The sequence below is a fragment of the Microcaecilia unicolor genome, chromosome 9 (assembly GCF_901765095.1).
Source record: "Microcaecilia unicolor chromosome 9, aMicUni1.1, whole genome shotgun sequence".
NCBI lineage: Eukaryota > Metazoa > Chordata > Amphibia > Gymnophiona > Siphonopidae > Microcaecilia > Microcaecilia unicolor.
This window is the reverse complement of record NC_044039.1, coordinates 224,807,724-224,822,854: the sequence shown is the minus strand read 5'-3', so window position 1 is coordinate 224,822,854 and position 15,131 is coordinate 224,807,724. Positions and strand designations below refer to the sequence as shown.

Genomic DNA, 15,131 nt, shown 5'->3' with positions numbered 1-15,131 from the left:
CTGCCGTCATCTACTATGTTACTATCCTCCTGAGTTGCCTGTGGGGTTATCAGTTGGACTCCCTCAGATGTAACTGAAGATGTGCAGTCCTCTCTACAGGGGTGCAACATATCCCTTGCTCCATGGCATTGTCCTCAGATGAGGACTGATGTCTCTCTGTTCTCACATTGGGATTCTTCAACACCAGTGCCAAAACAGAGAAATCCTTTGCCTTTTTTGGGCAAGACAATGATGCATCCCCACGATGCACTGAGGTTTGACTCAAACCAAAAGAATCCTTTCCTTTCAATCTCGATAACCATAAAAACTTTTAGTTATCACTTGATGTAGTTGGTGATTTCAAGTTCAGGTCTGCCAGGCACCAGCTCTGTGTATTGGTGATCAATAGAGTCCTGCCACACCGTTCACATTTCTTGAAGCTGCTGGAGCACTTCTGTTTCTGGGATATCAGAAGAAAAATAGCTGCATAATTAAACGGCTTGCTGTTCAGAATTCTAATCATAATGCCTCTCAATGCACAATTGCCAGTGAAGTTTGTGGCCATGCAAAAAAGGAAACACTTTGATCAAAAAGATACGGAAGCAACACAACACAACTTTTAATAATTTTTTTTACTCACTTTTAAGAGGAATAACACAGAGACACACACACACAAAAAAAAACCTTCTGGTGGACTACAGTAAAAACATGGACAGAGGTTGCTGAACTGGCATCACTGCACAGGGCAAGTCCCATACAGCATGGATCTATCATTGTGCTGGGCTCCATCGGATGACATCATCTATCTTGTCTCTGGAGCAAGACATTTGTTTATGGTTACAGAGATTAGAAATAAGAAAGAGAGATAAAATGACATGTCCAGGATTAGAGACAATGGTAAAAATGTAAATCAGAAGTGAGGTACAGGGAAATAAAGCGACTTACCCAGTGCTAGAGAGAGTTGGAATCTGAAGCAAAAAATTCTTTCATTCACCTTTCTGACATTAAATAATTTCTTTTTATCTACACACTGAAAATCTCTATAAGGCTGATCAGGGAAACTCAGTAACAGTGTTGTGCACCATGCGGAAGAACCTGGGCTTAAATACCAGGCCAGCTGGATCTGGAGATCCTGTGGAGGTCAGCATTCACAGCCTCCAGAGGAAAAAGTAGAGCTAGTCATTGATCAATGGTATAATTCATGGGTCCATGGTTATACACACCCCAGAGGGAGCTATAGTGCAATGACCGCAAGCTGAAGACTGTTGCGCTAATCACTGAACTGACTGTACTGGAAGGGGTTTGGGAATATAAAAAGTAGGGGTGAAAGGCCCACATTCATATGAAGCTAAATAGTTGAAAACTGAGCTGGTTGTATAAACAACAAAAAAACAAAAAGACCCCAAAAACCAAAACTAGAAAGGGGGAGAGGAATAAAAGATCCTGCAAACCCATAACACCCTTTTCACCACAACAGAAAATTTCACATTCACAGAGTTCTCCTTTTTAGTGTTTATATTTATGATCCTTATTTTAAGCCTGTACTTAATCTTTCATATCAACTGACACCCTGTAAATCAAGCCTAGATTTACAGATAGAAATAGGAGCAAACTCTTCTGAGGAGACAAACATACACACATATGAAAACAGGAAGGGTTATTGTGGATATAATAAAAAGAGGCTTGAGTAAAGGGCAGGGTGGGCCAGCATGGATGCCAGCCCTTTTAAAGCTCAGAAAACTGGGAGTTGGGATTGCTCAGTACAGAGCTCTCCCATCTGAGCTACTACATAGTACTGAGGGGCACGCTTCCCCTCTGGTCCAGTAGCGACCAGTATCTCAGCATGGTGTTGGGGAAGGACATTCTTGACCTGAACCAGTACTGAGATAGCAGTATTATGGGACATACTTCCTCTCTGACTCAACTGTCCTAGCAGTTTTAGGGGACACATTTTCATCTGAGCCAGTACCAACCTGGTGCTTCAGCATGGCATGAGGGATATGACAATGCAAGAAGTTCCACCTAACAGATGAGACATTAAATTCAAGCCCATGTCCAGCCTGTGGACGTTAAGGATTCCAGGGCATTCTACCTAAATTTAGGATGACAATACATAAATTCCAATGCTAGTTGATTAGTATGGTGTCTGCCTGAATCACCTCAGGGGAGGGGAACCACCCCCCCCCACACACACACAGAATTGGCCAAAAATCTTCAGTTCCTTGCCATAATTCTGGTGAAAACAGACGTCTTATCTCATGTGATGGGTCCTTTTAGAATGATTTTTTTAAGAACATGCTGTCCTGTGCGCCTTCATTTATCATCATGCTGCAATGCTTAGAACTTGTCCTGGTGAAGAAATGATGCTGGAGGAGAAACGGTCATCTGCCACACCACTGGCAGCTTCTTCCACCCAGATACTGAGGGCAGCACCTCCAGTCAGCCTTTGAAGCTCGACACGGATCTGCTCCTCCTTGCCATCAGTGAACTGAAGCATGACAAGGTTCTCTGTATTCAGTTAGTATACTGCTTGGAGTGCGCAAGCTTTAGACTTCAGGGCCTGGCCCTGCCCGACAAGAATCAGTTCCAAGGAAACACCAAGATTCTGCATCCAAATCTGGTTTAGGAACCACCTCAACATCTTCTTTAGAGTTGTCAGAACTCAGTGCTGTGGTACGACTACCCCTGAAACAGGACTGCAACTGTTTTAAGATAAAGCAGAATACTACTTCAGCCTCAACTCCATCCAGAGAAAAGACCCACAAATTCCTTTACCCCCCAATTTACTCATCTGTGAAGAAAATGCACCAACTGCCGAACATCCCCATTTATCATATACCCTCCCTGCAGCGGCTGGATCATCCCCCCCCCACCAAGGAAATCATTGAACTATAAGGAGCACCAGGTGAAGATTTGCACTGAAAGCTGATCTCTCCCTACTCAACTTGCATGCTTGCAGATTCATAGATTTACTGAAAAGGGTGGCATGGAGCACAAACCCCAGGCTTGCTATCTTTGCAGTCGCCCTTTTTTTTTTTTTTTACATGCCCTTTGCAACAACTTTGATTCCCACCTTCTGTTTCTGCTGCAACTGGACTGCATTCCCTTCCTCTCTCACCTCTATTATGCAGCAGCTGGACTGGATCCCCCTCACCCTCCCTTGTTTTATGCAGCAGTTAGACTGGATTCTCCGAGGACAAGCAGGCCATTAATTCTCACAATTGGGTAATGCGGCATGCCCGGTCCAGAGCTTATAACAAACTTTACAGAGCTTTGTGGAGTGTATGACACGCTCCACCACGCATGTGTGAGTGCCCTCCTACCTGCAACGAGGGTGTGGTTTTTCTACCGCTGTGAGGATAAGACTGTGTCTGTAGTTTCTCTTCACTCCCAGTTCAGAAGAGCTTCTTTTTAGGTGCCTTTTCAGCTTTTTTTTTGTGATTTGTTGCTGTGCCTTGTTCAGGCCTTTGTCCCCTTCTCTTACTGTATATTTTTAATTCTTTTTGCCAGTTTTTAAGTTTCCTTTATTTTCTATGACTTGCCTAGACTCTGGTTCAATCTTTCACATGATGTTGGTGCCTTGCCCCTTTTTTCAGGCACCATTGTGTCTTTTGATTTGGCTTTGGAAGTTTTTCCTTCCATGTCCACTAAAGCTGTTATTCTGGACATGAGCCCTTGAGCCCAGGCCGAGGCCTAGTATAGGATTTAGGTCAAGGACTAGGGTAGACCGAACAGGCACTATGCACCACCCCAGCCACCAAGCCCCGCACACTCACAACAGCCAATAACAAGCACCACCAGAAAGGGGAAGATAGAGCATTCAGGTGGGCCTCACGGCCTATCTCTGGATAGGCCGTGAGGCCCACCTGAATGCATTGTCATATCCACTCACGCAGAGACCAAGCAAGCGGGCCTCACGGCCGACCGGGAACAGAGTCACACTCTGGGAAGGGAGAAAGAACAACAAGGGTTCCACACGGAACTGCAGCGGACACAGTGAAAGGTAAAGCCACAAAGAAAAGGGTGAGAGATAGAAGCCTCTACAGGAAAACAAAGCTGTACCACAGGCGAACAAGAATACAGGAAGCCCCAGAAAGAAACACTCTAGGCTTAAACAACACAGCACTCGGGGAAAAAGGAAACCAACTATAGGAATATACTCTAGGCTGAACCAATCAGCACCCAAGGGACCAAGGCTGTACCTACAGCCCACAAAGGGAAAGGGAGAACTACCTAAGGAATACACAAACTGGCCCCACAACCCTCAAGGGGAAAAAGGAACTGCTAAAGGGAAAGAACAGGGCAGAACTACTCAGATTACCCTGGTGGTATAGTGGCTTGCTTCAGGGGCAGGAAAGGTTCCCATGCTTTCCTGCCTGTTGCCGCTGATACTCTTACCGCTTGTTTAAAATGGCTGCCGAGACCAAGCGAGGCCACTGCTTGAAGTCTCGGCAGCCATATTAAACAAGTGGTGGCAGCGAGAGGATCAGCGGCAGCGGGCAGGAAAACGTGGGGACCTTTCCTGCCCCAAAGCAGGCCGCTAGACCACCAGGGTGATCCGAGGTATGTGCAGGGAGCACATCCACAGCTGGAGGAGAGGTGGATGGATGGTGTTGTGTGTGGGTGGGAGTTGAAGCATGTTAGGGTAGTCTCTGTTTCCCCTTCCTCACACAGCCGTCATCACCGTACACTCAAAACAAAGCAAACAAACCTATGAGCTGCTGCATCCACGTTGTCGTTCTCTACTGTTGGTAGCATTTTTATTTAACCTCACCTATATTTTCAAACATACCGACTTGTGCAGCATACGGATGTACACAGAGGAAATATAACAACAGAACAGCTTTTCATAGGTAAACGTTATTCATAAATTGTAATCAGTGTGTCATTTGGAGGAGCTGGTTAAAGGGACACCCTAGCACTGTTATATACATGTTATACAGGAGAAAATTTTTTCTCCTGATAATGGGCCACTAAAACAGACATCAGGTGCTCAACATTCAGAGTTTCTATTTACTTAGTTATTACATTTATATCTCGCATTAATGTAGGCACAGGGAAAAAAAAAAAAGATTTTAAATGCTCCCAGGTTTCAGCCTACTTCATGTTTAAAAGAAAAAGAAGGCATATGGGAATTTGCTCCTTTTGTTTTGTGGATTGCAGTGGTATATTATAAAAATGTACTTGCCTTTCTATTAGCTGCCAAGTTTATACGAAGTTAATTATGTTCAGTGGAAAATAAATCTTTTACCTCAGGCTTCTTGCTATGTGAATATTCCATCACTATTTTATTACTGCTACCAAGTTCCACACAGGCATTTGCTTTAAACTTTGCTTTGTTTATCCAGTCCTTACACGCTTTTGCTTTTTAAACCCAAAGATGAATCCTATGGGTAGAACAATTAAGTATAAACTGTGTTGTTTCCAACTTTACTTGTTTTGGACTGCTTTGGATCCTGCAGAAGAAAATGATTTATGTTACTTTTACCAGTTTTACTGCTTGTAGAATGTGGCTTTCTTGGGGAGGGGGGTGTCAAGGTGACTGCGGCACGACAAGGGCTGGGCAGGCCGGGAGCTGGGAGGGCGAGATTACTTGCGGCGGGGATGAGTTAGATTCCCCACAGGGACAAGTTAATTTCTGTTCCCATGCAACTCTCAGAGTAGTCCTCCACATGCACCCCAAATTCCTTCCAAAGGTTGTGTCGGAGTTTCATCGGAACCAGTCGATTGTTTTGCCAACATTCTTTCCCTGACCTCATGCTCATCCTAGTGAAAGCACTTTGCACATCTTGGACTGCAAGAGAGCATTGGCCTACTACATGGAGCAGAGAGGGCCCCCTAGACAGCCCACCTAACTTTTTGTTTCTTTAGATCCCAACAGGATTGGGGGGGGGGGGGGAACACCATCAGGAAATGCAAAATCTCTGGCTGGCAGATTGCATTTCTTTCACTTATGCCCAGGCTGGGCTGCCACTGGAGGGTCATGTCAAGGCTCACAACATCAGAGCCACGGCAGCGTCAGTAGCCCACTTGTGGTCAGCCTCCACTGAAGAAATTTGCAAGGCTGCGACGTGGTCTTCAGTCCACACATTCACATCTCATTACTGCTTTGAGCGGGATACCCGATGCGACAGTCAGTTCAGGCAGTGTTGCAGAATCCGTTTGGGGTCTAGAATCCAATTCCACCCCCTTAGAACATTTTATTCTGTTCCAGGTTGCACTGTCACTCAGTTTATATATAGTTTCAGGTTAATCTGAGATATGTCCTCACCGTTGCAAGGCCCAATTGGCCATGTTTATTATTTTCGGTGAGCCCGGATGCTAGGGATACCCGAATTGTGAGAATTAATAGCCTGCATGTCCTCGGAGAAAGCGAAGATACTTACCCCTGTAGCAGGTATTCTCCGATGACAGCAGGCCTTATATTCTTGTAATCCCTCCCACCTCCCCTAGGAGTTTGTCTCCTGTTTTTTTCTTTTTATGCTGTAGTATTTAACTGCGGTAACCGCACCCTTGCAGCAGGCGGGAAGGCACTCGCACACAAGTGGTGGAGCATGTCTTGTACTCTACAAAGCTCTGTAAAGCTTGTTATAAGCTCTGGACCAGGCAAAGTGGTGCCACGTTACCAAACTGTGAGAACATAAGGCCTGATGTCCTCGGAGAATACCTAATACAGGTAAGTATATTCGCTTTCCCTTCCCCCACACCTGTTTTATGCAGCACTTCCACTGGATTCCCTTCCTCCCTCACCTCTATTATGAAGCAGTTGCACTGGATTCCCCTCCCCTCTTTTATGCAGCAGTTGCACTGGATTCCCCTCCCCCTCCCCTCTTTTATGCAGCAGTTGCACTGGATTCCCCTCCCCCCCCTCTTTTATGCAGCAGTTGCACTGGATTCCCCACCCTCACCTCTTTTATGCAGCAGTTGCACTGGATTCCCCTCCCCCTCCCTCTTTTATGCAGCAGTTGCACTGGATTCTCCTCCCCTCCCTCTTTTATGCAGCAGTTGCACTGGATTCCCCTCCCGCTCCCCTCTTTTATGCAGCAGTTGCACTGGATTCCCCTCCCGCTCCCCTCTTTTATGCAGCAGTTGCACTGGATTCCCCACCCTCACCTCTTTTATGCAGCAGTTGCACTGGATTCCCCTCCCCCTCTTTTATGCAGCAGTTGCACTGGATTCCCCTCCCCCTCCCTCTTTTATGCAGCAGTTGCACTGGATTCCCCTCCCGCTCCCCTCTTTTATGCAGCAGTTGCACTGGATTCCCCTCCCGCTCCCCTCTTTTATGCAGCAGCTGCACTGGATTCCCCTCCCGCTCCCCTCTTTTATGCAGCAGTTGCACTGGATTCCCCTCCCCCTCACCTCTTTTATGCAGCAGTTGGACTGTTCTCCCCTCCCCCTCTTTATGCAGCAATAGGATTACATGCCTTCCCTCCTCACCTCTTGTATGCATGAGCTGGACTACATCCTCTTCCCCCTCACCTGTTTCTGCAGAAGCTGGATCTTTTCCCCTTGCTTCTTGACCGTCTGGCTCAGCTGTGGATATATCACATTAAGTGGACAGTTTTATAAGATGCATTAAGAATCTGTGGATATATATATATATCCCTGTGGAGGAATGGTGAATTTTCAAAATTAAAGTATATGCATTTATTTCCATGTTGAAAATTATTCCAAGGAATTTAAGTAGCTGCTCTTGCTTTAACAAATGTCCAAGTTAATTTACAAGCATATTCTCTTATATGTATACAAAATGGAAAATTCTCCCCAGTACGGCCCCTCTCAGTTTGGGTAATGTTATACATATATAGGCTGTATGCATGTAGCTTGAAGCAGACATAGGATGCACAACCTTATAAATACTTATTTTCACACAGAAAGCACTGCTTTGTGCACACAAATGGGTTTTAAAATTGCTTCCCATGTGGATAATTTGTTTATTGAATCTCAACTAGGATTGTTGGGACTGGGCGAACACAACCCCCAGACAAGTAAAAGCCCATAGAGAGATTATGAAGATTGCATTGGAGGCAAAAATACATAGTAAAGGGAGGAAGTGACATCACTGACCGGGATGGCAGCTGAATAGCGTGGCTCTGCTGGGGCAAATAGAAATTAAAGCAATTCCCAAGATTTTGCCGAGTTCGCCAAGGTCAGAGTGGTGGGGGTGAGGTCCCAGAGTCATGCCGCCGAAAAGAGTTTGGAAAGATTTCGATACACGGCGGAACAGCGTGAGAAATCGAAGCTGGATCCTGTGGGGCCAGGGCTGAAGGAAAAAAGGTGGCATCGATCCCCTCTGACTCTGAAGAAGAACATTGTAATGAAGGTATAGAGGGAGCTGGCGAGATAACTAAGTCAGATGTGGTGGGCTGGTTCCAGGACCTGAAAGCTGATCTGGCACAAAACACACAAAGATTATCAAAGCCGAAACTGGAGAAATGGGGACCCGTATAAGCGAGGTGGAAGACTGGATCGGGACTCTTAAAACAGATATAGGAAAACGTCACAAAACTGTGACTACAGACACTGCAGAAATACAGCAGCTTAAAGAGCAGGTGGAAGACCTGGAAAATAGGTCTCGGAGATGCAATTTGAGATTTAAGTGGATTCCAGAAATGGATATCTTTAGCAATTGTGAGGCAGTAATACGTGAGCTGTGCCTGCATATACTGAATCCAGATGGCGAGACCCAACAGCTGGAAATCCGCATTCAAAGAGCACATTGAGCTGCAGGCCCCCAACGAGATTCTAACCCGAGAGACATTGTGGTGTGTTTCACAGATTACCCCACCAAAGAGCGGATCCTAACTAAAGCAAGGCAGAAGGAGATCCTTTGGAAGAACTGTAAGATTGGAGTGTACCAGGACTTGGCATGGATTACATCACAAAAACGCAGATCTTTTCGAGAGGTCACAGAGTTTATGAGATCAAAGGGGATCCGTTACAGGTGGCTCGTTCCATTTATGATGTGGCTAACTGTGGAAGGGAAATCACGCAAAGTGAAGACCCTGGATGAAGCATGGTCAGCATTGAGCTCTTTGGGATGTATTGGGATTCCTGAACAGATAAAGCAACTGGTGGCCACCATGACGCCCAGAGCAGATTCAGCATGGCAGCGAGTGGTGGATCGTGGGAAGAAGTCATATCCTGATTATCGAGGACTATTTGAAGATCTTCTAGTTCATTGAGGACATTGTGCAGATAAGAAGTTCCCAGAGAGTAGCTCCACTATGGTGATTAGAAATGGACATGGGGGAAGGGGGGGGAGCGTTGGAGGTTGGTTAATGTTGGGTGATTGCAGAGTGCAGTTGGCGAGATTGGAATAATTATGGGGCACTATGGGTAATGCATGCACAAATGGGATGGGGTTGGGAGGAATGGAGGATTGTATGGCAAGAGTTGAGGGGTTGTGTATGTGGGGAGGAAGCAGAGGAGGGCTACATGTAGGGGGGATTTCGGGAATTGGTTTGAGAAAGTTCAAGCCTCCGGGAGAGTGACTTTGCTCCTCTTGGGATGGCTGATCTGACAGGGCAGAGATCAGCAAAAGGGTGGGGAAGGGACAGGGAGGACAAGATCATAAAAAAGGGGTCAGTCAGGGGTATACTTTGGGAAGCAATTTAGGGCACAGGGTAGGGGGACAAGGGGAAGGAAAGGGAGGAGGGGCGGGAGAATTACTTTTGGTGGGAACTTGGAATGTAAACAGGCTCAACAATCAGGGGAAGCGTAGTAGGGTATTCAAGGAGTTGAACAGATTGAAGTGGGATGTGACATTTTTACAAGAAACGCACTTAAGACTGCGAGATGCCCATATGTTACGTCATAGCCCTTTCCGGGAAGTAGTGGTTCACCAGGGAGGGGGAGCTAAGCGGATGGGGGCAGTGGCTATTCTAATAAGGCAGAGTTGTGGGTTTGTAATTCAACAGGAGTTTCGGGACTCAAGTGGAAGATGTGTGGCTTTAAGAGGAGTACTGCAGGGCAAAGAGCTTACCTTGATTAATTTATATGCTCCGAACACGGGTCAGAGGAGATTTTTCCAAACCTTGTTAGGGGAGCTCCAGGGATCTATTGGGGGACAGGTGACTTTAATGTCACCCCTGATGCATGCCTAGACCATTCCACTGGGAGGGGAGCACCATAGTGGCCCTAGTCGTAAAGAACTGCTACAATTTTTGCGAGCAGTAGAGGTGGTAGATTGTTGGAGGCTGTTACATGGAGTGCAGTGCAATTACACCTTTTACTCCTATGCGGCACAATCAAATACTCGTATAGATGGATTATGGGTCCATCGCAACAGCTGGCATATGGTGGAGGAGGCTGAGACAGGGACTATTCAAATCTCAGATCACGCTCCAATGTGGATTAGGCTTACCAGGTTGGGCCACAGCAAGCGGCAGGGCTATTGGAGACTTAATGACTACTAGGGGATGAGAAAATAAGGGAAGAGATTAAGCTCAATATTAAAGAATTTTGTCATTCTAACGATAATGGGGAGGTAACAGATGGGGTATTATGGGATGCACTGAAAGCAGTGGTGAGGGGTGCTTTGATCAAATGGGGGGCACGCAAGAAAAGGGAAAAAGGACAGCACTCATTCACCTTACCACACATTTATTGAACTGAAAAATAAAGGAAACAATTTTTTTTTTTTTTTTTTGTTGAACACGTGAAGGATAACAAAAGAAGACTTCCGAAACGGAAGAATGAAGGGAAAGCGTGTGGGTCTCCTGAGGGCACAGAACGACGGAAAACACAGCCGTCCCGAGCGCGGGAAAAAAAAAGAGACTGACAAACACAAGCGAGTTCGGGCGGGAAGACGGTCGCACATGCACGATGTGCGTGCGCGAGGCCTAGCAAACGTCTTTGCTAGGGAAGATCTCTGATTTGGGGGGCTGCCGCGGACGTCACCCATCAGTGAGAACAAGCAGCCTGCTTGTCCTCGGAGAAAGTAAGCTGCAACTCACATTTGCTTAGAGTTTGCTTAGTAGAATATATTTTTTGAAACACTTTTTTTTTTATTATTTGCAGAATGGTCCCTAATACCCTGAAGCAGCAAATAAGCGAAATGCTGGCCACCATTGGTGGGACCATGTAGACTTTTCATATGAGAGAATATAAGATAAATTTTCACATTTTCCATTTTGAAACATTTTGCACTTTTCACATTTGGAAGTTTTTGCAAGCACTAGATACAGGGTTCTGAGGCTACTGAATTTGCTTGAAGGGTGTTAATTCAATATAGATTATGTTCTCTTCCACTTTGGGGATCCTCTACGTATATCCCATGTCTTTTTGATTTCGTTCACTGCTTTCATCCTCAACAGCTCCCGCAGAACAGCATTCCAGCATCCATCACCCTCTCTGTGAATAAGTATTTCCAGATGTTGCTTTTCAATTCCTCCCCCCACCCTTGCAGCTTCATTTGATTTCCTCTAGTTCTAGTCTATCCATTTTTGGAAAATGTTTGTTTATACCATTGAAGTATTTTCCCTATTTCTCCTGTCCTCCAGGGCTTCTCATATGTCTTTTGGAGCAGACCCCATATCATTTTGGTTACTTTCCTTTGAACTGCTTAGTCTTTGTTGACAGTACTCCAAGCGTGGTCTCACCAATGCAAAATTATCACCTTCTTTCTACTGGTGATGCCTTTCTCAATGCAGCCAAGCTGTATGGTGTAGCTTACATCTTCTTTGGTATCTGTCTGTTTCCAAACCTATGTGGAGGACCCCCAGCCAGATGGGTTTTCAAAATATCCACAACGAATGTGCATGGGATGGTGGCACTGAACTGCTAATATTCTGAAAAGCTGACAGGCTGTGGGTCCTCTAAGACAAGTTTTGGAACCAGTGGACTAGTATGATAAAAATATCAAGTTTTAATGTTACCTACTTACTGCTAATTGGAAGGCACCGGTATGTGTGACAAGGATTGATTTGCAGTGTGTCCCCTTCCCTTCACTGCAGCAGACTTCTTCAGCTGGGCGTTCACTTGAGGCACCATGAATCTAGGACCATATCCCACAGCCCTATAACTCACCCACTTTGCTTCTTCAGCTTCTTGGTTTAGCCTGCAGAGTTCCATAGAGAGACGGAGGTTCTCCTGCTGCAGCTGCTGCTGTTGCGATAAACACTGCATTACCATTCCCTGGAGTCGCTGCACCTCTGCCTTCAGCGAGCTGCAAACACAGGCAGCAGCCGACACCTTCCTCACACAGGCAGAGTCCAAGTCAAAGCTGACCTATGCATAAGAAGTATGTAAAGAAGAGACTTAGAAAGAGAGGAGAAATAAAGGGAAGAGGGACAGACTTATGACAGAAGTTGGAAAGGAAGGTGGGATGCAGCACACAAGAGGTAAAGCTTTTGCATAAATTAAATGCCCCCCAAGTCCCTTCAAATATGTCTCTCTTTCTGCTCAATGTTCAATACAGCTTTCCCCTTCATCCCATCAACTATCCTATTCTTCAATGCCTCACCCCATCCCTCAGAACCCTGAGCCCCAGTCTCCTGTATGAACTTCTCAGATCTTTCGAGTTGCATGTTTTACCGATGTTTCCTCACAGGGCTTCTTATACTGCGCAGCTATTTCAGGAGTGGCTCTCAATGCCTGCAGCTGCTGGAAAGGTGAGGACTCCATGCTGGTGAGAGAGGAGCTGTCAGGCATAGGGATAAATTCTGCATTCTCTAGCTCCTGCAGGAACCAAGAAAAACAGCTCAGCAGCCTGGCAATACATTAACTACACCAATGTTCATAAAATTTAAGAGATTGGCATGTTAAATTTAACCCAAAAAGGAGAAAACCAAACACTCCCACAGAAATCAGACCAATGTGGTGAGCCAGGATAAATAACCAAGGCCCTGATGATCAAAAGTAAATGTGGGCACTACAGGCCACTAATGCTGGACTAGCGCTCGCATTTACACAGCACTGATAATCAGAGGGTGTCCGGTTACCACAGAGAGCACTGTGCTCTGATCTTAGAGGCTGAATAGTGCCTTAACACTACGCCAGCTCTGCGCTGCCATTAGGGTTAAGGCTCTTCTTCCCTCTCCCATCCATGCTAGGCAGCCCAAGTGTCACTGTCAGTCTTGTAGGTCCATTGCACCCCCCAGCTGCTGAGGCCCTGGTGACCTAGTGCCCCCCCCCCCCCCAAGTCTCCTCCCCGAACAGCAACATAGGGGGCAGGAGATCCCACAGACCTCCATTTCCTGTGTTTGACAGGTCCGGGCTTCTGAAAGCCCGGACCTGTCAAATAAGTGTGGGAGGATTGTGTCCGAGTGCATGCCCAGGCATAGTCCTTCCGCAATCCCCCTCCCCCCTCTGATGATCAACACTAATAACCCAAACAAAAAAAACAGCACCACGGGCCTTTAAAAATGGAACACAGTTCTTTAATGAATGAGCCTTGACAAAAAAGACCCGACACGGGCTGTGTTTCGGTGACTAGCACCTGCGTCAGGGGTCACAGTGATGACGTGGAAAACTTGGGGAATAACTCGAATATATTCCTCTACAATATATTATTCCTTACCCCACATCTCATATAGTAAAAGTTACAAAGCACCAAGGCACTTTCACTTTCTGTATCCAAATTCCTAAACAACACTAATAACGCATCTAAATTAGCATGTTGTTAATGTTGGTCATTGGGGAGTTAATTCCTCATGCTCTACCAGCGCTGTTTCGGAACTGCACAGGGAATTGATTGTCAGGCTGCAAATCCTTTATTAAACATATGCAGCAGTGCTTGCTTGACGATAACCAAACGGACTCAATAAAAACACTTGCTTGAAGATGGACTCAAAACGGTCTGTGGTTCGGCTAACACACCTTCATCAGGAATCCTTTGCCTGCATGACTGCTACAGTTACCTAGTGGTGATTAAGCTGGAAGTGCCCCATGTAATGTATAGTTATTTGTGACATTTCAAAGTGTATTCGTTGCATGTAGAAAAACTGGACTCCAGATGAAGAAATGTTAGCTGAAACACAGACCATGTTAAGTCCATCTTCAAGCAAGTGTTTTTATTGAGTTGGTTGATGTTTATTAAACACAAGCAGCAGTACTTGTGTGAAGATAAAAGAACTTGGTTATTTATCCTGGTTCATCACATTGATCATCCCCATCCTCTGTTGTTTTACATTAAATTTAACACCAGCTTCATCCGTAGAATTTCATAAAGTTCACATATACATCAAATCTCACATGTGAAATTAACCCACATTACACATTAAGTTCCTAAGTACAAAACTCTTGTTCATATGCCAAGCTCGTATGTGGTATAACCACCTCCACTGCATTCCAAATACAAATATACCATGCCAACCTCACCCATACATGTAGCACATGTTAAAATCACATGTAGCACATGTTAAAATCACATTCAGCACACAGCAAATCACATATCACTGGCAATCCCTTGAAACAGAGTATGGTTGTCTTTCGAGAGACTGACAAATCTTATCAGTAGAAGAGAACCAAAGATAGTGAGCAGCCTAAGGTTCCAGGCCAAACAAGCCAGTGGACAAAGCACTCCTTGACTGGGGACAGTAGAAGTCAGGTCTTATCTTCCTTTCAGGTTGAACCTTCTCATACTGGCAGCTGCACAAAAGTTGCAAATTTTGCTGGAGGAAAAGACGCAGGTGCACCACAAAAATACAAGGAGATTAAAATACTGCACGCAACAAAAACAAACACTCTGTCACAGGCTGCTTCAGAGGTTAAAATAACATGCATCAATAATAAATCTTTTGTTCTTCTCCCTGACCATAGCCAGTAGTAAATGTTCTGAAGCCAAAATGACTGCTCCATACTCTATGACCAGGAGGAGAAATTCACAAATAGCAAGGAATCTCCAAGAACAGTAGTTACTGATAAATCTGCAAGGAGCTGTCTCAGGCGAGGCGTAATCAGGTGACATCAGCAGCTCGCAGGTAAAATCAATGCCTACTCCTGAGGTGTCGCACCAAAGGGGCAGGATGCACCCCTTCGTGCACAACTTCTACTTAAATTTATGAAGACAAGGTGACAAATTTAGTAAGTTTACTAGGGGCTAACATTTTGAAGTTAAAATGTTATTAATCTGAAGGTTATTTGGTATTTTATTATAGATGGATTGGTTATTCTTTTTATATATTGTGTATCTTTTTATTGGGGGTGGG

At 45.3% G+C, this 15,131-nt stretch overlaps 1 protein-coding gene across 2 annotated transcripts in view; it reads right to left on the bottom strand.

Moving 5' to 3' along the window:
* Positions 1 to 595: 595 nt before the first annotated feature.
* The window catches only part of NEK9 (NIMA related kinase 9), a 119,848-nt gene continuing 105,312 nt past the window's right edge, over positions 596 to 15,131 (bottom strand). For both annotated transcript variants that reach the window (XM_030213804.1, XM_030213805.1), the window contains 4 exons: positions 12,517 to 12,660; positions 12,010 to 12,210; positions 7,459 to 7,512; positions 596 to 2,681 (listed from right to left, as the gene is read on the bottom strand). In XM_030213804.1, coding sequence (XP_030069664.1) covers positions 2,526 to 2,681; positions 7,459 to 7,512; positions 12,010 to 12,210; positions 12,517 to 12,660 — 555 coding nt within the window. In that variant the 3' untranslated portion in view covers positions 596 to 2,525. The remainder of the gene's footprint in view (positions 2,682 to 7,458; positions 7,513 to 12,009; positions 12,211 to 12,516; positions 12,661 to 15,131) is intronic.